The sequence below is a fragment of the Lytechinus variegatus genome, chromosome 2 (genome assembly GCF_018143015.1).
Source record: "Lytechinus variegatus isolate NC3 chromosome 2, Lvar_3.0, whole genome shotgun sequence".
Lineage (NCBI taxonomy): Eukaryota > Metazoa > Echinodermata > Echinoidea > Temnopleuroida > Toxopneustidae > Lytechinus > Lytechinus variegatus.
The window spans coordinates 74,813,473-74,839,331 of NC_054741.1; the positions used below are offsets into that span (position 1 = coordinate 74,813,473).

Consider the following 25,859-nt stretch of genomic DNA (forward strand, 5'->3'; position numbering starts at 1 on the left):
AAGCTCCTCACATGAATTTTCTAGCATTTTATCATTGACCTTATTTAATTATTTGTGGTATAGTTTTAACAAGTGCTTCGTAAAAATTGATTATCTTATGTTAAAATAAATATAAATACAATTTCATCCTGGCTGGTCATAAGTTAAGATGGCAACGCGATGAGAGACTTTGAACGTAAACAATAAAAATGATGAGAATCCCCTTAAGAAGCATTATATTACTTTGAGGTTGTGCAGAATGACTGGATTATTGAAGATGATTTGAAAATAATACGAGGGAAAAGGTTGATTACCAGAAGATGATGTCGTTTTTTCTGTAGTTTGTAACACTTTAATGTGCATTCATTGGGGAAAAAAGAACCAAATTTTATGCATGTTGCCATACGACTAAACAATTCTCGTTTGAAACACACAATGTAAATACACAAATGACAATAAACAGATAGATTATTCGGAACTTATCGATTACAAGTCTCAGTTTCGTATCATTTAAATTTGACGTTTCAATCACACGATGCAAGCAAGTGAAGAGCCTTTGCCAAATGTATGTTTTGAATGACCGCTTATACGGTGTGTGACTGGAAACCAGCTCCTAAATGAGTCAGTATGTGTCTTTTATTCATGAAGTTACAGTGATTTAAGTGTGCATTTTTCTTCTAAAGACATGATTTTTTGAAAAAGTCCTTGCCGTGGGAGGGGGGTATCCCCCCTCCCACACCCTCCCCCGCTCGGTCTCTTCGCTCCCTCGCCGCTTGGGCCCACCCTATTTCAAAATCCTGGATCCGCCCCTGATAATGATGGTCAGGAGCGGATGCATGATTTTCCAAAAGGAGGGGGCACATTTTTCCAGAGGAAAAGTTGACAGCAAAAAAAAAAAAATTCACCCAAAATTTATTAAGGTCATTTTGTCCATGGCAAATTTGACCCCCAAAATTTTTGTTTTTAAAATGGGGAGGAGGCACACTAATTGTGTTACAAGTTACATTACAAATTTGATTATGCGTTTCGAGTGTTCGAGTGAGCATGGGCGAATGTGCCCCCCCCCCTACCCCTCGATCCACCAGTAATGAAGCATGAGGCACTGATGAAAATGATAATCAAAATAATCATGGATCATGTCCGACCTACGGCCCACAAGGAGGTATATATCATTCACCAAATGTAGAACTTGTTATTTAGTAAAAAAAACAAGCAAGGTAAATAACGCGCATAGCATTTTTTTGTACCTTTATATCTAATGTTGGATCTTGAACTGCATTGCGTTTATTGCTTGCAGAATGACGAGTGAACTGATGAAGACTGAATAAATCGATGCTAGATTAGAGAGGAATCAAAGAAGCTGGGACCGATCTCAATAAAATAGAGAGCCAATATTTCCGAGAAAAACCTCTAACTGGTCTTTGAAACACTGATTTAACATATAAATTGTATCCTAATCATCGGACCCCCAAAGCCCTAGTCCCTCATTTCTAGTCTATTCCTTTTCCTTATCGTTCTCTCTCCATCGTTGTCTCTTCCCGGGGGGCCACTTTCATTCACAAGTGGATACCATGCGCGACTATGGGGTCTCGAAAAGCACCCTAAACACGTAATTTCCATATTCTGAAAATGCACCCCTTAACAAGTATTGGCGTGTGAAACCCTACCCTTAACAAGTATTGGAAACAAAACGATACACTTGGCAAATATTCCCTGAAATGAACCCCTAAACAAGTACAGGAATGTTTTATTGTTACGGGTCCTTCGGTCGTCGGCTTTACCTTACCTTTAGTACGACCCCACCTTATACACCTCGCCCAAATAGGACTCTAAACACGTAGTGTTGGGGCAAAAAGGACATCCTTTATAAAACATTTTAATTTTGTTTTATCATCCCCGCAAATTCGACCCTAAACACGTAATTTCCTAGCGAAATAGATACCCTTTTTTCATTATTTTTGTGTTTTTGACACCCTTATCACGTTACGTACGTAACGTGCCCTATCGTGAAAAGGACATCCTTTTTACGTGGTTTTTTTGGTCGCGCATGGTATCCACTCGTCAATGTAAGTGCCCCCGGTGTCTCTTTCAGTTTACTTCTTCCCATTTCTTTTTTCTCGCTACTTCCAGCTCCCATCGTACATCACCCCCCCCCCCCCTCTCTATCCCTCACTGAATCAGGCAAATAACCCAAATATAATATACGGAATAAACAAGACAGCGAATAAAGCAAAACTTTCATTTGTTTGTTTAGATAAGAAATCAACTGCAATTTATTTCATTATCGCACAATCGTCGCCTTACACTCGCAATGCTGTTCGATGAGATTCATATCTTGCTCAATAGACTGATATATAGAGCCTAAAATATCTAGCTTTGAACTCATTATAGAAAGCTTATGTCAGCTCGGACAAAAACTCTCATTATATATTTTTTTCATTTACAAATTGTAAAATTTCCTTTTTGTAGGCTAAATATCAACACTTTCAGCTCACGCTGCGTTGTCGGATTATTTGATTTACCAAGTTCCTATTGTCTTCGTGATAAAATTATGAAAATATCCCTTTTCAGATGTGATTGTCAAAACGTCGTCCTATCTGTGCTGCGTGCTTACATTTTGATTGGTAAGTTATGTATGCCTCTATATTGATTATATAAATCCCCTTTTCATTACAGTTTTAAAAATTTGGCTGGCCATTAACGCTAGTATCAATGTATCATCCCATGCGTAGGCCTATTCATAATTACAAAATGCTTAAAACATCGTAAAATGTCCTGTTTTCAAGTCTTAATATCAACAAAGTCTCAATAAGCATTTTAGATTAATAAATAAGAAATTAATTCGCGGGCCTCGCTCTCGCTATACAGGGCTTTTGATATTATTACATATCAATGTTGTTTTATTAAAATAAATCTAAGAAGTGACTGTGAGAACTACACCTTCAAACAAACAAAAATCAACTTTGAGCGGTAAATCGGGGAAAATATGGGTAAAATAATTTCGGGCCCCACTCCTTATTAGGCATAAGCTGGATCCGCCCCTGTGACACATACACACAGAGAAAAAAATTCCCCCCAATAAGATTTAAAATGCAAGGACCCCCAGTGCCCCCCCCCCGGAAAAAAAATCCTTGCTACGCCACTGTGGCGGAGGGCGATGCGATACAAGCTTCCCGAGTGTCTACGACCCCCAAGTATCGATCGCTATACGTCACCAGGTCGAATCGGGTCGCTTCGGTCATCGCTGGAGAAGGCTGCATTTCGCAGCCGAAAGTTTCGACGCAATTCTTCGATTTTTTTCTTTGTGTTGAGATCAAAAGTTTCTACTTTATGAGAAAGGAGCCAAACAAATTATTTGGTTCATCTTGTTTTTTTTAGTTACGATTTGATGCGGTGCACCCAAAGACGTTATACTTTATAATAGACCCTATACCAGTTGATTTTGTGAAAAATATATACAATAAAATTTAACTTTATGGCCCGTATTCTGAAGTCAGGTTTAACTTAAACTCAGGTTTAAAGTTGTGGTTTAAGTATGGATAGCCAATTGTTACATAAATCACTAACAGTAGAGATATCATATTTCAGCTCATTTGGCTCTCAAGTCATTCATAATTGTCTACGACGTATAAATAGGTGATTGTCTTCGCCATCGATGAATCAGGAAAGAGCACAGTAAACATGAGAAACATACAACTTAATAAAAATCTTGACACTTTTGGCTTCCCATAATTTTAGCACAGAGTTAGACCATGGTCTAAGTTAAACCCGACTTCAGAATACGGACCTATGTGTTACTAAAAAATTACCAAGTTTTGGTCTGACCCCTCCCCCGTTTACTAACAGCCAAAGGGCTGAGGAAAAGTAGAAAAGGAGAATATGAAGGAAAGTTAATGAAACAAGGAGAGGGAGATTGGAAAGTAATTTTGAAATTAAATCAGATTATTATAGAGCAAAAAAATGCACGCGCTTCGCCATCACATTTTATTTAATTCAATTTCATTTATTCCATTGAAAAAAGGACAAATCAAGTAAACACAGTCGATATAAGATATATAAAATTATGCAATATAGTGCGTGAACAGAATATGTACAAGAAAACAGGGTGTATATAATATGCAACTGAATCAATTAAGTAACAAAGATGAAGTAAATTCTAAAAACAAATACAATCAAGTCGTTACTATAAAAAGGCATGGGTAAATAAACCATTAATAAAGCTGATAGAGAGTACTAATTTAGGGTTAAGAAAACTCTTATTTTGATAGAAAACAGGTACTTGAGTAAATAATTAAAAATGTGGTGACAGGATGGAAGGAATACTGTAATCAAACAATAATTAGTATACAAGTTGGTGATGGGTCATTCACATGAAATAGAGTGACTGTTCTGGGTCAATGTTTTGCATTCATTGGGCAGTTGAGGTGAATAGGACAGTGATGTGGAATAGGACAGTGATGTAGAAATACAGAAAGGTCGACTATGTAGGTTTGAATATGGAGGATAAAAAGAGAAAGAACACTAATGATCTGAGTACACCAACAAAATAGATTGCTCAAATAATATTCTATTTCAGGTCAGTGTACGCGTTTCGCGCTAGCATTATTCATTAAAGCTTGTGTATAGTTTTGGTAAATCCACCAAAATGCACCTATCACTATTCCAATTCATTGCTAGCTAATATGAATTGATAAGCCCCATAACAGTTATGATGTGGAGGATATGAAATGAAAATGTGTTTTACAGGATAAATTTTGCGATTTAACATGGAAATTTAACTTGATCGGGTCACCCGATCAAATTAAAATATCTGTGTGTTTTTGTCTTTCAATTAAATCCTATTCCAAATCATGGAATGGGCTGAAACTGACAAGATAATGTTCTTTGTCTGTAACTTTTGGATATCTAATCACTAAATTTATAAGATAAGTGCTTGAATGCCCATTTTTTTAATTTAAAACTAGCATCGCCGAGAGAGGGCGCTATATATCCAAGATCAAGGCCCTATATAAACAAGATTTGAATATTTGCAATGTTCTCAGAGAAGTGCAGTTTGAAAATTATCTAACGGTCTCTACGCTTCAGTAAGACTGTCATATTAGATGATATTCGATTATCAATCACATTATTGACCCTTTACCAAAGCTATAAGGCTTTCACGTGATATATTCTTAATAAGTACATTTCTATTCACGTCATCACTGAAGAGAATTCCAAACGATCCAAATTTTATGTGGAATGAAGAAAAACAAATATTACAGTCAAACTTTTAACTTTTTAAGAAATAAATTATCATCATATATTCGTGATAGAATATATAGGTACTTGAAAGGAAAGAACTGTAATGGAAGCAAGTTTCCCAGACGCATAGGCCTATATTATTGATAAAACTAGTAATGCCGATAGATGAATATGAAAATTAACAGAGTTAAAGAGCATGACCAGAGAGAATCGTGTGGTTTTAATGTAGTGAGGCATATAGTAGCTGGAAAGGTGACAATGTAGTGTCTCCCTCTAGGCCGAAGTTTTAAGTGACTCCCATGCCATACGAGATAGCAAAGCCAGCAAGAAAACTAGTTACACTTGTACGTAATATTGAGATACTTATATGTCCCCTGACAAGGCTCCTGAAATACATTGTTTTCAACCCTTATGATGAGTTTTGAATCTGTGAGATGCTCCTGAATCTTTGTGGTCACATTCGAATGACAGTTGGTTTTTTCCATTTTTACAGGGTCAGATTTACAACGGCATGTTATGTTATCAGTGCGACCGTAGTTTGCAGATAACACTCTCATGGTGAATCCTGATTGACAAGTGATGTCTAGCTGCCTGCCTTCACAGATAATTATGTTGTCCAATCCTACAACTGAGACAGAAAAAACAGAGACAGTGATAATAATGTTTGATAACATTTCACAAACATGGGGGAAATCCCAGCTAGGGGACGCCCCCACTTTTTTTAAAGGGGAAGGGGGCACAATATCAAATGGCCCCACTTATGATGGAAAAAAAATACAACATTAAAAATCGTAATGAAATGTGCATATTTGAATTTCAAAATAGAACTTGGGTAAAAGCATAATAGTTCGACTATTATACAACTTGAGTCTCAGCGCTGGTTTGCAGAATCTTTCCTCTTAAAACATAAGTAGCAGAAAGGAGCTGCTGAAAACTGCTTATCTAATAAAAGAGAGCCAATGCAGTAAATTAGAGAGTCAGGAGGGGCCTAAGCTTTCGATCCTAGCAGAATCTTCGTCGGAGGCAAAATGACAAACATTATAAAGTGAAAATATTAGTAAATAAAAAAGATATAGAAATTTTTTAACATGTATTATCAAAAATGCCAAAAAACATATTATTCACAAAAATTTGAAAATGCTAAAGGAGATATGTCAACCACTTGAAATATTAACGAATTATTGGCGAAAAAGGATGCTAATTTAAATCATAAATATTCACATGGTGAATCATTAGATGATATTGTTAACGGTTTTAATGATTATTTTGTTAATGTTGGGCAGGAACAGGCATTAAAAATACCACATATCACAACTAATTTTGCAGATTATCTACACAATTCATGTCAATATACATTGTTTTTTAATCCAACAAATTCTGAGGAAATATTGAAAATCGTAAACAATCTTAAAAACCTTTGTTCTTTTAGAAATGACGAGATCATTAACTTTCTCCTAAAAAAATCATATTAACCATTATAACTCCTTTCGTTCATATATGTAATATTTCAATGTCAACTGGAATTTTTCCACTTCACAATTACGAAAGTTGCGAAAATCATTCCAATCTATAAAAAGGACGATCGGACACTAATTATTAAGAATTATCGCCCCTATCTCTGTTCTTTCGTCATTTTGAAAAAAAAACCTTGAACGTCTTGTTTACAATAGATTACTTTCATTTTTGTCATTGCATCCCAATATGGTTTTCGCCAATTTCATTCTGCTGATTTAGCTCTTGTTGATCTTTATGATAAAATTCCTTCTCTTTTAGCAAAAAAGGAACATGTAATTTGTGTTTTCATGGACTTAAGTAAAGCGTTCGACACCCCGATCATTATATATTGCTTTACAAATTAAAATATTTTGGAATAAGAGGTACTACTTTTAATTGGTTTAATAGTTATATTTCTAATATGCAACAATTTACATGTATATTTACCGGTATAGGAAGTAATTCCTTAAAGGTCAAGTCCACCTCAGAAAAATGTTGATTTGAATCAATAGAGAACAATCAGACAAGCACAGTGCTGAAAATTTCATCAAAATCGGATGTAAAATAAGAAAGTTATGACATTTCAAAATGTTTGCTTATTTTTAACAAAATAGTTATATGAACGAGCCAGTTACATCCAAATGAAAGAGTCGATGATGTCACTCACTATTTCTTTTGTTTTTTTATTGTTTGAATTATACAATATTTCAACTTTTACGAATTTGATGATTAGGACCTCCTTGCCTGAAGCACAAAATGTTAAAATAATGGAATTCCACATGTTCAGGGAGGAATGAAACTTCATTTCACATGACAATGACGAGAAAATCAAAATATTTCATATTTCATATAATAAAATACAAAAGAAATAGTGAGTGAGTGATGTCATCACTTCCCTCATTTGCATACCGACCGAGATGTGCATATAACTGTTTTGTGAAATGAAGTGAAACTTTAAAATGTCATAACTTTCTTATTTTACATCCGATTTTGATGAAATTTTCAGTGTTATGCTTGTTGAATTTTTCTCTTTTTATTCAAATCAAGTTTTTGTTAGGGTGGACTTGTCCTTTGAAAAGCTGTGTGCGCGATAAACGCCTACAGCTTAGCCGGGTAATATAGGAGCGCCTTGAGCACCTAACAAGGTGGATATGTGCACAATATAAATACCTTATGTTATTATTTTTCCACAAATTCAGTCATTTTTATTTACAGTATATTAATTGTGGTGTTCCTCGAGGCCTAATCCTGGGCCCGCTTTTTTTTTCTGTATATAAATGACATTATTTATTCGCCACCCTTAATTATTACAATATATTCTTTATGCTGATGACACAACAGTTATTTATTCAAACTCGAATAAAAGAATGCTTTTTGAAATGTTGAATAATGAATTGCCCAAAATATCCACATGGTTCCAAAGTAATAAATTGTCTTTAAAAACATATTATGTAGATTTTAAGAACTCCAAAATAATAGTTGATCATCATACAAAAGAATAAAGACAAGTAGGATTTCTATTGGACAAAAAAATAATGCGAGATTGTTAGGTGTCATTTTTAGATGAGTTTTTTAACATGGGATGACCATGTATCTAAAATATTGACGTCTGTAGATGTATAGGTGTAATGTTTAAAATTGAATACTATTTACCCCGCAGGCATTAATCTCAATTTATAATTATATTTTTCTGCCACATGTAACCTATTGCAATATTGTATGCGGCTCATTCAAATAAAAAAAATCACCATATATCCTTTTACTTCAAAAGAAAGCTATTCGTTTGTGTGCTGATGCTGGTTATTATGAAAATACTGGTCCCCTCTTTAACCGTTTCAAGATTTTAAAATTGATGATATATATTAAGTTCAAATTGCTTTGTTTTTGTTAAGGTTTCACTCTCGCCAATTACCAATAACATTTGATCATATGTACTTTTTGAACTAATTTATTCATAATTACCCTACGAGAACCTCAACAAATTTATCAAACCCGCTAACCGCTTTATAGGCCATAGGTCAATAAGACATACTGGTCCAGATACCTGGAATGATATACCTTTAACAATACGTGGTGCCCCTACATTGAATAACTTTAAGTTTGAGTTTAAGCATTCCATTATTAGCACTTATTTGAGTTAAGATATAGTTCTTTCATTATTTCATCATTCTGCATACCGTATTTTTTATTTTTATACTTACGACGTATCTATATATCTATATAGTAATATCAATCGATACGCTGCTGGTGTGTTATTATCATTATATTATTCTTGACATGCTTGATGTGTTTTCCTTTTGGCCCTGCTTTTATTGTAATTTTTAAATATGGACTTTACTGATTTATATTCAGGGCCGTAGTCTTTCTTGAGGTGCGTCCTTTTTCAAGCCTCTGTGCTTATGGCTGTCCCCTCCCACGTAATGATTGCCTATTTTTATTTTACCGTGAAATATTGTCAATATATTTTATGTTGTATGATCAATTTTTTGCATATAAACAAAGAATCAATCAAACTACATTGATGCCTGCACACATTGAGCTGAAACTACTGTACCTAGCCTATAAATTATGATGACACACAAATCGAACAAAGTTAGGCGTTCGGACTTAACTCCCTTCAGGATAAGAACCTTGCTAATTGTTTTAACTAGATTTTGCGTCATTGTATATTTTTTTCCTATTTTTATTTCCAAAATGTAAAAAATAAAGTACGAATATCACTCGTTTGGCCTAACTTCAATTAGGACCTAGATGATGCTAGGTCAAAGTAGTCTAACCTAAATGTACTTTCAATCTAGAATTGTTCAAGTTTACAAAAAAAAAATCGACTCGCGCTTTGCGCTCACGTTAATAGTTGAAATATATTAACCCATGCATTCTGTTCAAGATTGCTAAGATCAGTTTTCAGGCCTTAGTATTATGAAATTTCGCGCTCTCACTAGGTTTATAGGATTATGATAATATCCTTTTTCATGATAAGCCTAAGTGTCCTTTTTTAAGATCGAAAAATCAGTAATATTGAGCTCCTTTTCATATAAAGACAAGCTGTGCTTAGAATTTCTCGTTCCTAGTTCATAATGATAATAATAATAATAATAGTAATATAATCACTCGCGTTTCGCGCTCGCATTATTCATTATCTGCGATCCATATCTTCTTCAATTTTTCCCTAGCAAGTACCTGAAATACATATATATATATATGTATTTCAAGTACTTCAAAATATATATATATATATATATATATATATATATATATAATAAAGAGAACAATTGAGAAATATATTGTGTCCCCCACCTTCGAGGGGAGAATCGCTAAATACTTTTATGACCAGTCTTGTAATTATCCGGCCTACCTTCAATTATCGATGGATCTGATCCGCATTTATCCTCATTTGGCATCGTGGTCACTGTTGTCGACATCACCGCTGTCGCCGGCGCTGTCGACATCAGAGAAGTGAATGCAGACGACAGCGAAGCCCACATTGACATGATTGAAGATGATGACTGGGTCGTTTGTGATGTGGACGTCGGGTTCTCTGTAGTCACATTAGACTGGATGGACACGTTTGAAGTATGGACCGATGCACCAGTAGGTGTTCCGGTAGCTGGATGGAAATATTGTCGCAAGAATTAGGTTATCTTGTGTAAATTTCGCTTAATATAATAACAAATATACTTATTCTTTGTAATAACATCTACCTACTTCCAGTATAACATTTACTTTCATATCAAGAAGAATGACAACCGGTGATAGGTAGTAATCCTATCCTATTGATGAATACCCCAGCAGACAGTTAAAAGTATTATTGTCCTTTCCAAAGAATTGTACATGCATTCTTATGTTACACGATTATTTCATAATTTCTATCTGGACCAGACCTAATTTATTTTCCCACCTAAATTTATATACGTGTATTCTTATTATATTTGCAATTTAATCACTGTTGAAGTTAGTTTGTTTTATTTTAATTTCTGCTTTCACAATAATACATTATTAAAAGTATTTAATTCTTTGCAATATACAAAATAATCCAAAAAATATACAATATAATAATATATTAATCCTAAATATAAAGGTTTTTTTTATCAGTATTAAATTCAGTAATAGAATGTTCGTCATTTTATTCAATTTCTTTAATGTTTTACTTGAGTGGTGGAGGCTCTTACTAATAAAGATAAAGAAAAGTCGAGAGCCTTTTTCTGAAAGGCTGCGGCATTTTGCGGTAATAATGGTAATCATGAATGGGGCAACTTAATATTTTTATAATTTGAGTATACTATTCCAGCAAACCCGATGATGCCGTTGCTACACAACGAAGTTACATAAGAAGTACCGTCCTAATCACGTTTGTTACAATCTCTTTTTTTCACGGCAAAACCATTCATCAGAACACAAACTTTCATAGCCACTCACTCAATGAGTCGGAACGGTGATAGTGGCGGATCAAGGTGGGCCCGTGCCCCCCCCCCCTTTGAGAGTCATAATTGATTTGTTTATGTTAATGTGCCGTTTTTACACAAGCGTGCCCCCCCCCCCTATGGAAAATCCCAGATCTGCCCCTATACGTGTAGATGAATTATAGCAAATGAGCAATTAAATTGATCCGATTATATTAAATGGAATCCAACAATTAATATTCCATGACTGGTATGGAGTAGGTACCATTGCAGTGATAAATATAATGGAGCATCTTCATCGAAGTAATTGCAGCAACCGGCAACTTATTAATTGTGTTTGCAAGTAAAGTAAGCCTTTACATATGGGTCCCGTATATATAGGCTTACTTTATGATCACAATGATGACAATTCAACAATTTCCCAAATATTACCGAAGTTCGTTGACCCTAAATGACATTTTACCTTAGTAATGTGACTTGAAACTTGAACAGGGTTTTCAGAAATACTTAATTGCTCTTATGTCTAAGTTTTATGAACTAGGTCTATATATTTTTTATATTTTGACGAGATTTCAAAAATTTATCCTTGGTAAAGATTTTGATATTGATTTCCCAACATGGTCTAAGTTCATTGACCCTAAATGACCGTTGACCTTGGTCATGTGACCTGAAACTCAGGGAAAATATTTAAAAATACTTGATCACCCTTATGTCCAAGTTTCATGAACTAGGTTCATACAATTTTTGAGTTACGATGGCATTTCAAGAACTTAACCTTGGTAAAGATTCAATGTTGCCGACGCCACCGCCGTCGCAGCCACCGTCGCCTCTGGAAAAGCGGCGCCTATACAGTGCGTATAAAAAAAACGGGACAGATTTGAAAAGTCTATAAAATTTTTGTTTCAAATTATGATCTTTAAATCTTGGTGTCAATACGTGCTCTGGAGTCTTATCCTTCAAATTCTATTAAAATAATTTAGTTTTGTTCATGTTTGAGCGAACACCGAATGTTTTTGTCTGGGGTAAAAAAGGAGGCTTGCGCCAAAATGGCATAAAATGTTATATATGATGGTCGGACTTGTTGCTAATCAGCAGACTTCCTCTTAACCTTTTCATTATCTTTGCCATAATTTTCGAATAATGCGGTCAAAATTCATTTCCAAATCTACTTATTTGTTTGAATAGTTCTGTTGATGTTCTTTTTTAATATTTTCTATTTTAGCTTTGAATATTCGTTCTTTAGACAAGAACGTTTTTTTTAAATCCAAAGTATGGGAGAGCGTGTTTTTTTTTCAAATCCTTTCATTGTGTGCTACATTGGATATGGTGCCTTTGAACAGTGGCATACTGAGGGGTGGGGGCTCGGGGTGCTCCCCCCATAAAAGATTATGACCAAGGAAAACAAGTGGAAAGGAAAATAACAGAAAACATAGAAAGTGAAACATGATATCTTTTTTTAATATTATGTCAAAATTTTAATAAAAAGGTTGAAATTTTTGCTTGCTCGCTTCACAACTTCTTAATACATTTTACCCGATCTGCCATATCTTGCTCCTTCGAAATTGACTCAATACACCATTGCCATTGAAAGACATGGATCCTTTTCTGTATGTCCTGTCAAGAACGTAATTAAACTTGGTGAATTATTCAATAACCCCTTGAAAATAGGATTCATGTCTTTTATAGGTACAAAAACATAATTTGTTTCACATAATAAGATTTAAATAATTACAAATTCTCCTAATTAATAATGCAAATCCTCTTACTTGGGTTGACAAAAAGTCTCTTCTTTTTTACTTATGAAGTAAAATTTAAAGGTTATAAGAAGTCTAATGAAAAAAATATAATTCAGGTAAATAGATAAATTTGTAAATGAAATTTGACTGTTTAATGAGATACATAATATCCGCCCAACAAGATTGAATTCATCTATTATTGAAGTCGATGTCAATGACATATGCGTCTTTTTTCAGGATTACTAACAGTGCCTAGAAAATTTCACATTTTCTAGATATGTATGTTCTTCATGAATTACTAAAAACAGCCCTTTAAATGTCCATTTATAGGTCTGAGTATCAGAATTTTTTTAGCTCGCTTCGTACTCAAAATTTTTGATTAGTGAGATACTATGCTCTTCATCAATTCCTTCAAAAACATTTTAAAATGTGTCCCTTTTCATATTTGAATATCTAAACCTGTCTAGCTTGCGCTTGCGGTCGCAGTATTTAATTAGTGAAATGCTTAGAAGTGCTTATAATATCACTGTTTTAGGTCCCAATCTAACAAATAAAAGTCACCCCGCGCTTCGCACACTAATTATTATTTAGATATGTATTCTCTGCATTAATTCCTGGTGTCAACGAGTGCTTAAAACTTTCCCTTTTCGGGTAAATACATTTTTAAAACATCAGCTCACACTTTGCGTTCGCATTGCTAATTAAGTGAGTTACGGGACATAATAATAAAGCTAGTGCCTGTACAATGATATTTTCAGGTCTGAATATGAAAAAAAAAACAGTTCGCGCTTCAAGCTCGCATAATTTCAGCAGTTCTTACAAACAGTCCTTAATTTTTTTTCAAATTAGTGTAAATGGCTCTTCAGCGCCCTGTAGATGTGAAAAAACGAGGAGAGAAAGACGATGAGATAACGAAGATGGTAGAATAAAGCAAAATGGCAAATTTTGCAGTTTATGTGACTAACCTATGGAACAGTCGTTTCCAGAGAACCCTTCCGGGCAATGACAGTGATAATTTTCCATAGTCTCTTCACACCATCCATTTTTGCACGGTCCAGATAGACAATCTACGAATAAAAGAGGAAGTAACTTATTGTTGCGACATTATTATTCAGATTTCTGATAAATATATTTAGTCTAATAGCTGGAAACAGAGTGTCGATCCATGTTTCGGATGGGGGGGGGGCGTGAAAATGTCAAATTTCGCGCGCCAAAATAATACAGAATTTTTGCGCGTCAAAATGCAATTTTGTTTTTTTTTAATACCGGTAGTATGCATTGTATATATTATAAGTAAAGTGTCCAAATGAAAGGAGGCGAGTCTACAATGTTTGTCTTTGCGCGCCACTGTCCCCCCCCCCCCCCCCGATCGACACCTCTGGCTGGAATCACCTGAAGGCCTCAAAACGCCTCTCCCTAAATCCAGAGATCAAAGCCAATAGTAACAATAGGTACTATTACTGATTGTTTAATGCAAACAAATTAATTATATTGTCAACCGTGAAAAAAAAATTATATATATTTCTCAAATAAAAACATAATGCGTAATAAATTGAATATTAGCTTAATGAATTCAAACTTACAATGGCCAGGAAGAATTTAGATTTCTTGGAGCACCCTTGATGCTAGGATAAATTTCAGTGAGCATGGATTGGAAATATCTCGAAAAGTAAAAAAAAAAGTATAGGTTTCTTATTCAAGCTCCAATCTATTCTTCCCGAAAACCATTTGTTTATGCTTTACAATTTACTGATCGTTATTTACAATAAATGTAAAATAGCATTGGCAGGAACAGGTTCAACAAAACTTGAACGTTCACTCTAACTTAAAAGAAAAGGCCTTGCAAATTGTATAACTTCATACTGTTTTGCCCATACTCTACCACTATTCTTGAGACTTAAAGCTTAAAATATTGTTGACACTATACTTACCAAACTGACATTTTATTGTAAACATACAAACGCAATATTACCTACCAATATGTCTTCCTTTTTTCAACTAAAGAACTATATCCATTCTTACAATACCCGGTAAAATTAAAAGTTACGCTATTCAAAAGTAGAAAATGATCGTTCTCTGAAATCGATCCGTCATCGAAGTTCTCGAATATGGAGTTCTTTGAATGTCAATGTCACACCATGAAGCTATTCTTTCAAACGAAAATGTAAAGTCAAGCTTACTATCCACTTAGTCAGTATTCTCTTTTTCCTACAATATATGTATATTTAATGTGTATGACTGGTCCAGTTCCATTTTTTATTCATTTACTTGTATGTATATTAATTGTGAGTTGTACTAGTTAGGATGGAGACCAAGGCCCTATTCTTACACCCCCATCCCTGTGTGATTGACTGTGTGAAGAGGATTTGTTGTTGTTTTGTATTTTAATCTTGTTTTCTTCTGCTTTGTTAAAATACTTTTTTTTCTATGGGGTTACGTTCGTTATTCCAAAGATTCGTTTTTCCGAAGGTTCGAATATTCCTAAGTATCGTTGTTTCGAAAATTAGTAATTCCGAAGGCTCCTTAATCCGAAAACGAAACAAGTTTCGTTATTCCGAAAGACGAAATTATCTGTAGCGAAGCAGGGAAATCAAGAAGGGCAAGTGTAGGGGGGGGGGTAGAAATACCGTTGCTTTTTAACTACTATGAGGATGGGAAGGCAGGGGCGGCGGATTTTTTTTTTAGGCAAAGCCAAAAAGGGCACTTATATGTAAAAATTGGCATTTTGGGGTATTTGGATATTTTTACCATGAGATTAGAGTCGTTGAGTATTGTGTGTGTTTTGTAGTAATTAATTTCAGCAAAGCTGGTTGGTGTTTTGCCCCGCCCGGGCGCGCCCTAGCTAAAAAAGGTGGGATCGATGTCCCTATTTGAGGTCTTAATCGCTCCTGTTCTGGTCCAAACAATCCTCACCCCACCTTTTTAATGTAAAGGTTTGTAAGTGGTTAACATTTAATCAAGAATTGATCTTTTAGGAACTTGGACAAAATAATTTCAAAATACATCAATTCTGCCCTAGTACAGGTCTGAGCCTCAGATACACACTATGAACTAGCCTCATAAACCTACGATCACCCTTCTGAGAGAACTCCTCATACATGAACGCCCCTGGTACACTGTTTGAAAATTTATCCTTAAAATAAAAGAAGTTCCCGCAGCAGAGTCTCGAGAGCACCTGTAATCTCACCAGATTGCGTATTCTTACAGGAAATTTGTATTTGGTGTGTATGGAATCTTACAAATTTCCTTAAATGGAACACCCTTGTTCCCTTTTTAAACAAACCTGTTCTGTTAAATTTCAGAAAAAAATTCATTTTTATGAACTTACAGAATGATTCTGTTATTGCTTTCTGCAAAATCTTTTCAGAAAAATCAAGGTTTTTTAACAGTGTACCGATAGATCAACCTCTTCCCTCGTGGGCGGCGGAACTGGAGACAGGGGGCACTCTTCTCTCCCCCCCTCCTTTCCCCGTAGGAATTTTTTTTTTTAAATTGAAAATGCCCTTTTACGAAAAGAAATACACTTTTTGAAGTACGACATAATACATTTAAGGTTAAAAACTACAAAAGTTATTTAGAAAGGTACCCAGCAGCGTACGCAGGATCGACAAGCAAAAAAAAAGGTCTTCAAAAAATTTAAATGGGGGTTGAACCCTTGTAACCACCCCCACCCCCTGCTTACGCCACCTAAAACTTAGGTTTTCGGACTAACGAACCTCCGGAAAAGCGAACCCTATTTTGTTTCGTAATTACGAACCTTCGGAATAACGAACCTTCGCCGTTTTTGTGTACATTTTACCTATTTTTAATTATTGGGGAACGTTTTAATCCGCAAGCTTTGCTTTTTTAGTTTCCCCTTTTCCGTATCTTTTATACTGTACTTGAATGAAATATAGGATGAATTATTTTATCATCTATTGTATCTAAGCATATTTTTAAAAGACAAGTCCACACCAATAAAAAGATGATTTGACTAGAAAGTGAAAAATCAAACAAGAATAACACTTAAATTTCATCAAAATCGGATCTGAAATAAGAAAGTTCTAAAGTTTTGCTAATTTTTTGCCAAACAGTTATTATGCACATCCTGGTCATGTAAATGAGGGGACCGGTGGCATAATCCACTCACTATTTCTTTTGTATTTCATTATATGAAATATGAAAAATTTGAATTTTCACCTCAATGTCATGTAAGCAAAGGTTCATTCCTCCCTTAACATGTGGAATTAGATTTTAACATTTTGTGGTTCAAACAAGATGTTCATAATTGTCAAATCCGTAAAAAATGAAATAATGTATAATTCAAACAATAAAACAAAATAAATAGTGAGTGACATCATCAACTCTCTCATTTGCATATCACTGAGTTGAGCATAGAACTATTTTTGGAGAAAATAAGCGACTCTTTAAAATGTCATAACTTTCTTATTTTCCATCCGATTTTGATGAAGTTTTCAGCATTATTCTTGTTTTATTTTTCTCTATTTATTTATTTTATTATTTATTTAATTATTTATTTAAAATCAACCTTTTCTGGGATGGACTTGACCTTTAATTTTGAAATGTATTTATATGTTCTTATGTGTTGTAAATTTTTATTTTTTTTTCAATGATTTGAAAATTAAATTTTGAAGAAATAGGTATTGTATATATACAAAGTGACTCAGAGGAAATATCCCATTAGTAATAAGTTTCCTTGTCTTAATATGCACATTTAATTATAGATTTACTGATATGATCTGATAGATCTATTCCCCCGCTCATTTTGGTACCATTTCCACACGGAAGTTTGCATGTATGACTGACTACGAGACATCTACACCTACAGAGGTATGTAAAATCTCAGATGAAGGGTGAAGAATCAAACAGTGTGAAAAAGTATCTTGTGTGTATGCAGAAATACACCTAGCCATCATTCCACACACACACACACACACACATTTGCATCTCCAACACCCACACAAAACACATCACCTTTCTCGCGCACACACACCCCAAACATCCACCTCCACCCACACATATACGCTGCTTAAGAATCTCCATAAACCCTTCATAAAGCAGTGTTTCCTCATCTCTTTATCTTACTGGTTGTGTATTTCGTTGATTAACAGTGACCAACTGTCCCATTGCTTAACTTCAGTATCGCTTGCCTGGTTTGGAAACAGTTACTTATGTTGGGCCCTTCACAAATATATGGATATATGGGGTGTGTGGGAGAGGTGGTGTGTTCTTTATGCATTATTTCATTCATAAATCATGCAATTTTTAATTCCAGAGCCGAAGGTCGGATATATATATTATTTTATTCATAAAATATGCAATTCTTAATTCTAGAGCTGAAGGCCGGGTACCCTCATAAACTAAAATACAAAAATATATTACGAGTTGTATAGAGGAAGAGATAGGATGTGTTTAGTTTGGTGCGAATGTGAGTCTTTGTGTGAATGGTTGATTTTGTACTGTTTTTTTTTTCAATTTCCCCTTCTCTCTTGTATAGAACTGATTTGCAGATTCTTTTTTTTTCTGTACCCTATTCCGCGAAAAATTGAATGTTCGTGAACACGTTCATAATACGTGTTTATCTATGTGTGAAAAATGTGTGTGTTTTAATTATGTACATGTGTGTTGAAGCTTGATGTAAAATAGTATTAGTGATGCAATGATAATAATTATGTTTTTTTCTGCAAACCTTTCAATATTTATCATTATTAAGTTACATGGAGTGTTTGGGGCTCAGTTAAGTTTGCTTTTTGTACAGGACAAGTCCACCCCAATAAAAAGTTGATTTTAATAGAAAGAGAAAAATCCAACAAGCATAACACTGAAAATTTCATCAAAATCGGATGTGAAATAAGACAGTTATGACATTTTAAAGTTTCGCTTAATCAATTAATTTCACTAAACAGTTATATGCACATCCTGGCTGTTATGCAAATGAGGAGACTATGACGTCATCCACTCACTTTTTCTTTCGTATTCTAATTTTCTCCTCATTGCTGAGTGATACAACGATTAATTCCTCCTTAAACATGTGGAATTAGCATTGTTTTTAATACTATATGGTTCAGTCAATTTGGTCCTTATTGTCAAATCTGAAAAAATGAAATATTGTATAATTCAAACAATAAAAAACAAAATAAATAGTGAGTGACATTATCGACTGACTGACATAGTTGTGCATATCACTGTATTGTGAAAAATAAGCGAAACTTTGAAATGTCATAACTTTCTAATTTTACATCCGATTTTGATGAAATTTTCAGCATTATCCTATAGTTTAATTATTCATTGAAGTCAGCATTTTCCTGGGGTGGACTTGATCTTTAAGTAAAAAAGTATTTTTAAAGCATTTCATTCCATCGTTATTTGCTTCAGTTTTGGGATACTTTATTCTGTATTTTTTCTTGTTGATATAAAGTGAAGATTTGTAAATTTTGTCAGGTAATCAGCAGGTAATCATTGAGGAGTCCATGAATTCGTCCTTCATTTTTATTGACAAATAGGATGCGTGAAGATTTTCTTTTAATCAAATTAGCAAGTGTTTGTGGTCGTAGATCACAAAAATAAACCTGTAATATAAATTCGATACAGAATCTTCTTACTTTCATCCTGTATTTTATATTTAAACACATGATTAACAACAACCAAATTGAATTGAATATGTCATTCAGAAGTCACATAATGGCCTTTGAAAAATATATATAACATATCCATTGGCAGGTTGATCGCTCCAATTCCATGGAAGAGGGATGGCATAAAAACTCAAATTTTGATTAAAAGTTTGGAGTAAATTGCTTCAATATTGTTCTCTTGATTTATTCAACAAACGAATTGTTGAACCCACGCTCTAAAAACAAGAAATGTTAACTTAATATTTGTAAGGTTGGAGGAGTGACAACATTTTCTAACTGTTGCATTTACCACTTTAAATGGTTTTACCCAACACTTAAAATGTTGGAATCAGCTTTATACAAGGTTGGATGTAACATTCGGAAAAGGTTGTCACTCCTCCAACCTTTCATATGTTGATTTAACATTCGATATTTTAGAGTTCACACACCCACACATTTGTGAAGGACCCAACATGAGTAACTGTTTCCAAATCAGGCAAGCGATATTGAAGTTAAACAATGGGACAGTTGGACACTGTTAACCAAAGTAATAAAAAACCAGAGAGATAAGGAAACACTGCTTTATGATGGGTTTATGAAGATTTTTAAAAAGCGTATGTGTAGGTGGAGGTGGATGTTTGCGCGGGTGGGTGTGTGTGTGTGAGCGAGAAAGGTGATGTGTTATGTGTGGGTGTGGAGGAGTGAATGTGTGCGTGCACAGAAGTTAAATTTTTCACGCTTTGTTTGATTCTTCATCCAGCAAACCTTTTGTGCATAATTACATTTCATCTGATTACAAATTGCACTCTGGAGTACTTTTGTATCAGATCAACATCCCAAAGAAATAATTGTGAACAGCAAAATGAACTTGTCAGGTAATCAGCAGGTAATCATTGACGAGTGGATGAATTCGTCCTTCGTTTATATTGACAAATAGGATGCGTAAAGAAATCTGTTTGAATAGAAAGAGCAAGTGTTTGTCGTCGTAGATCACACAAAAAGCTACCAGTAGCATAAAGTCCATACAGAATCTTGTACTTTTTACCATACGATTAGCAACCAAATAGAAATGAATATGTCATTCAGAAATCGTATAATGGTCTTTGAAAAAGATATATAAAATATTCATTTGAAAGTGGATCGCTCCAATTTGATAATTGCTTTTATTCCATGAAAGGCGGCTGGCATAAAAAACCGCTTTGATGAAAAGTTTGGAGTTAATTGCCTTAATATTTTTCTCATGATTTATTCAGACTGTCGCCCACGACAGAAAATATTAAGGAACAAAACAAAGTAGGTGATTAAAAAGATGACAAGTACCAGAAATACTTTGATATCTTTTTTAAATCATTTTTATTTTGGGATTATCTTAAACATATTTTCAGTGAATATTATCAATAGCAAACTATTGTTGAGCTTTCGTACACTATCTCGTCTCATTAGTGCAATTTGTATCAGAGGTGTAACTGCGGAGAAAGAGTACACGGGGAAGAAAATGGAACGTTGTGGGAAATGATATTTTTTATCTTTGAATTCGCAAATTGATGAAATATGCAGTATAATACGTGTGTTCACAGAATTCCTGCATTCGTTTCCCGCTTCGAGTGCTCACCCATGCATGCAAACACGTTATTTTAGAATTCAAATGCGGGGTTGGGGCTAGAGTAGATTGTCTTATTTTTCTAGGCCACGGTCCCCAATGTGAAGCTCCCGAAAACAACCACAACATCAACATAAAAGAAGTAAATGAAATATTCTACTTTAATGAATTGCGAGCATAAAAAAATAACTTGTGTTAATTTGAAAAAAAGAAAGAAACCGGGGTACATAGTGCTTGAAAAAAATTGTATTGGGTGCTATATAAATATTGAAAGTTGTTATCATTATCAAATGAGAGGAAAATGAGCATAACGTGTTTATTTTGTTCGGTAATAGAATCAGTCCTCTGCTGTACCCACATTAAAGCTGCATCGGTCCAATTTGATAATTGGTTTTGTTCCAGTACTGTCTACGAAAGATGGATGACATATAAAAACACCGTTTTGACGAAAAGTTTGGAGTTACATTATTACTAGTGTTGTTCTCATGATTTATTTAGGCGGTCGCCCACGGCAGATATCATAGAAACCAATTAATTACGACTGTATGTGGTTCAAAAGAGGACAAGTAATAGAAAAGTCTTTACTTTTGAAATGATATTAATATTAAGGGCTGATTAATTTTTGGTATATCAAGAAAGAAATCTGAACAAATAAAACTGACGCGGTTCTAGAGTAATTTTTTTTGTCTGGGGGGGGGGGCTTGAGAAAACTTTGACGTTGGTCATTCCAATATGAGGGAAATGGTCTATCGTAAATCGTATGTAGTATGTAGGATTCGGGGCATGGGGGCTTGACCACCCAAAGCCCCATCCCCTCGTAGAACTGCGCCTGAGTTTTGGGGGGAAAACAACAACAAAGCCGGTATGTATACCTTCTATGAATTCTGAATATTCATACAAGTTGTGCATGTATGACTAAACAATCATTCTTCTCCTAAAAGATACTAATTATTAACACCTATTTTAAAAGTCCATGCGAACCGGGTATGAACGGTGTGTGTGTGTTGGTGGGGGCGATATAGCTAGGTCTCAAACCAAGAGACTGTTGATGAACTGACGTTGATTAAATTGGTTTCATAAGTGAACTGTATAGAGCAATATATTGCGTAGAAAAATGAAAAAAAAAATGTCATATTTATCTACTTCATGATAAAATGTATATTTGTATTGATTTTTTAATGTATAGTTACGCTGTAATAAATCTTAAATCGAATGATCTTTACATTTCGACGGGGAACTCAAACCCCTGAAATCATCATTTAGTATTTTCAAAGCAACAAAAGTGATTAACACCTCGTAAGACTTTCAAGTGTTTATCAGATCATCATCATCATCATCATATCAACCATGTTCAGCCCACTGCAGGGCGAAGGCCTCCTCAAGTTGGTGCCAAAGGTGCTTGTCTTGTGCTGACGCAATCCAATTTATACCAATGAATTTTGTGAGCTCGTCACTCCATCTCAATTTCTGTCTACCCCGATTTCGTGATCCTAGCCATGGTCTCCATTCTGTGATGCGTTTGGTCCACCTATTATCATGTGATCTTGCAAGGTGGCCAGCCCATCTCCATTTCATTGATTTAATTGCTTTGATTATGTCTATTACTTTAGTCTGGCTCCTAATCCATTGTATGGTTTTCCTATCGCGTTTTGATATCCCTAGCATTATACGTTCCATACTGTGTTGAGTGGTTTTTAATTTCTGTTCAATTTTTTTTGTTACAGACCAGGTTTCGGAACCATAGGTCATTGCCGGTATAACACATTGATTAAAGACTTTTCTTTTAAGGCAAATTGGCATATTGCTCTTCATAATGTCATTGAAATTCCCAAAAGCGATCCATCCAGCTCTTGTCCTCCTTTTAACTTCTTCCAGTTGTTCATGATCCATTCTGACATATTGCCCAAGGTAGATATAATGATCTACTCTCTCGATTTCAGAATTATCCATTATGATTCTTTGCTCCGTAGCAAATTTGTTGAACATTACTTTTGTCTTTTTCATGTTGATCTTCAGCCCTACTTTGTTACTTTCAGTGTTGAGATCGTTAAGCATATTTTCTAGCTTGAGGCCATCATCAGTGATTAGAATGATATCATCGGCAAACCTTAGGTGATGGAGACACTCGCCATCAATGTTTAGCCCTGTACTTTCCCAGTCTTTTTTACGTATTATTTCCTCCAGTGCAGCGTTGAACAGTTTGGGTGAAATGGTATCTCCCTGTCGCACTCCTCTGTTAATGGGGAATTCATCACTGTCTTTGTGCAGGTGAATGGTTGCAGTTGCTTGGCTATACATTTCCTGAATTAGTTTAATGTAGCTATGGTGCACACCTTGTACCTGTAAGGCTGTTATTACTGCCTGAAATTCTACACTATCAAAAGCTTGTGCAAAGTCTACAAATGCCACACACAAGGGTTGTCTGTATTCGCAAGTCTTCTCTAATAATTGGTTTAGTGTGTGGAGATGGTCTGTAGTAGAGAAACCACTTCTGAATCCGGCTTGTTCCCTCGGTTGATTAAAATCTAGAGTTCCAGTGATTCTGTTTGTTAGAACTTTTGTAAATAATTTGTAGGTGTTTGAAAGTAAGCTAATTGGCCTATAGTTTTTAATATCCTTTATGTCTCCTTTCTTGTGGATGAGGATTATGATTGCATTGTTCCAGCTGTCTGGTGTTTGTGTTTTTACTAAACAGAGTGTAAACAGCTTGGCCAGCTGTTCTAAGATGACATCGCCTCCATCTTTAAGGACATCCACCAGCACCTCATCGCTGCCTGGTGCTTTACCACGCTTCATTTCTTGTAAGGCTTTAGCAACCTCATCTACTCCTACCGGAGTTATGTCCTCATCTGCATCTCGAGCAATGATTGGTGCATCAACATGGACCTTGCTGGAGTACAAGTGTTGAAAGAAAATCTTCACATGATTAATTATCTGGTCTCTGTCATGAATAACACTTCCATCCTCCCCTTTAATAGCTATCAGTTGTGATTTCCCACTGGAGAGTTTACGTTTATAGCTGCTATTATTTGTTATGGTCTCTTGGACTTTCTTTATGTTGAAGCTGCGAATTTCACTTTTCATACGTTTTCTTATTGTTTTACACAATTCTGTATACTCTATGCTATCCTTCTGTGTTGATACCTTCATCTGTCTCCTTTTTCCCATCAGATCGAGTGTCTCCTTTGTGATCTTGTCAGTTGTTTGATTTTCCCTTTTACCTGCTATCTCAAGAGCACAAGTTTGGACAGTGTGAGAAAATTTATTGTAGATATCATTTATATCTACCTGGTTTACTTCATCCTGAAGCACTTGGAATCTGTTCCTTAGCTGTAGTTGAAACTCATCCTTACATTGTTTAAGTTTGTCCACATTTAGGCTGGCATTCTTCTTCCTTATTAGTTTACTTCTTTCTAGCTTGAAATTGACATGCATTTTAGCACTCACAAGCCTGTGGTCACTTCCAGTATTGAAACGATTTAGCACGGAAACGTCTGTGATGATGTCCGGTCTGTTTGTTAGAATAAAATCGATTTCGTTCCTGGTAGTGCCATTTGGGCTTTGCCAAGTCCATTTTCGATGTTCCTTTTTCTTGAAGAAAGAGTTCATTACCTTAAGACCTCTGCTTGAAGCAAATTCCAGTAGACGATCTCCCCTATCATTCCTAGTGCCTATTCCAAATTTACCTAGCATCATCTCACTATTATCTTCCCTTTTACCAACTTTAGCATTGAAATCTCCCATAACTATAGTAAAATTTGCTTTGTCTTCATCAAGTAGTTTAGCAATTTCCTCATAGACCATATCAACCTCTTCGTCCGCATGGCTAGAAGTTGGAAGGTATACTTGGATGATTTTCATGGTTTGTTTCTTGGAGATTTTTAGGATAATCTGGGATACTCTGTCTGAAGTGCTCTTGTAGCTAATGACATTGGATGCTATGGTCTTGTGAATAAGCAAACCCCTCCTATGCTACTTTCCTCCTTTCTCCTTGTGTACAGCAAATGTCCACTTTTTAGTTGTTGTAGATGTTCCCCACGGCGTCTAACCTCACACAATCCGACTATGTCCCATGTGATGTTGCCTAGTTCTTTTTCCAGATCATATAGCCTATCCTCTCCTAAAAGGGAACGTACATTATATGTACAGATGGTCACATCCTTTAAGGAGCCTGTCCTAGCCCAGAGATTCTTAGCACCCTCTGCTCCTTCCTTACCACAGCCGCTCCCGTAGCTGGGCAATCCAGAGCTGCTGGGGACTGAGGGCCATTTCTTTCTTTGTGCTGCCATAGTCTTGAGGGAGTGTGGCCTTGACTCACCATGCTGGCCACAGTTGCATGTTGGTGAGTTGTGGATGCCGTTGATCAATTATGATTCCTCCGCCTTTAGATGGCATTTCCTCCATCAGGGTCCCACTACCCTCTCAGGGTACCTGAGTTGGCCAGGTTATTTTCCGCCGCCTGGGGCTCGGCGTTGGCGTTTGCTGGCAGTACTGGCTCACTGAGTATATTAGTGTAACGCCACAGTAGCAGTCAGGTTCTAATACCCCTCCTGAGGTCATGACCTCACTGGCCAGACTATTTATCAGATAATAGTCATTTAATACGCCAGCTTGATGCTTCAAAATTTACATCAAAAGGTACCCCTTATTCATGAAAATAATCCTATTTTTTCTATTCTCATCTCACATCGAACCAGTGAGTGAATGAGATTTCATTGAATACGATAATTTAATCATTTTTTTGTTTTATTTTCATATATTATAACTATTATTAATATTCCTATTTTATTTAAATTAA

At 35.2% G+C, this 25,859-nt stretch overlaps 1 protein-coding gene across 1 annotated transcript in view; it reads right to left on the bottom strand.

Moving 5' to 3' along the window:
* Positions 1-5,552: 5,552 nt before the first annotated feature.
* LOC121406956 (L-rhamnose-binding lectin SML-like) overlaps positions 5,553-25,859 on the bottom strand; it is a 32,665-nt gene continuing 12,358 nt past the window's right edge. The window contains exons 3-5 of the mRNA XM_041597829.1: positions 13,816-13,917; positions 10,070-10,321; positions 5,553-5,848 (exon numbers count right to left, since the gene is read on the bottom strand). Coding sequence (XP_041453763.1) covers positions 5,553-5,848; positions 10,070-10,321; positions 13,816-13,917 — 650 coding nt within the window. The remainder of the gene's footprint in view (positions 5,849-10,069; positions 10,322-13,815; positions 13,918-25,859) is intronic.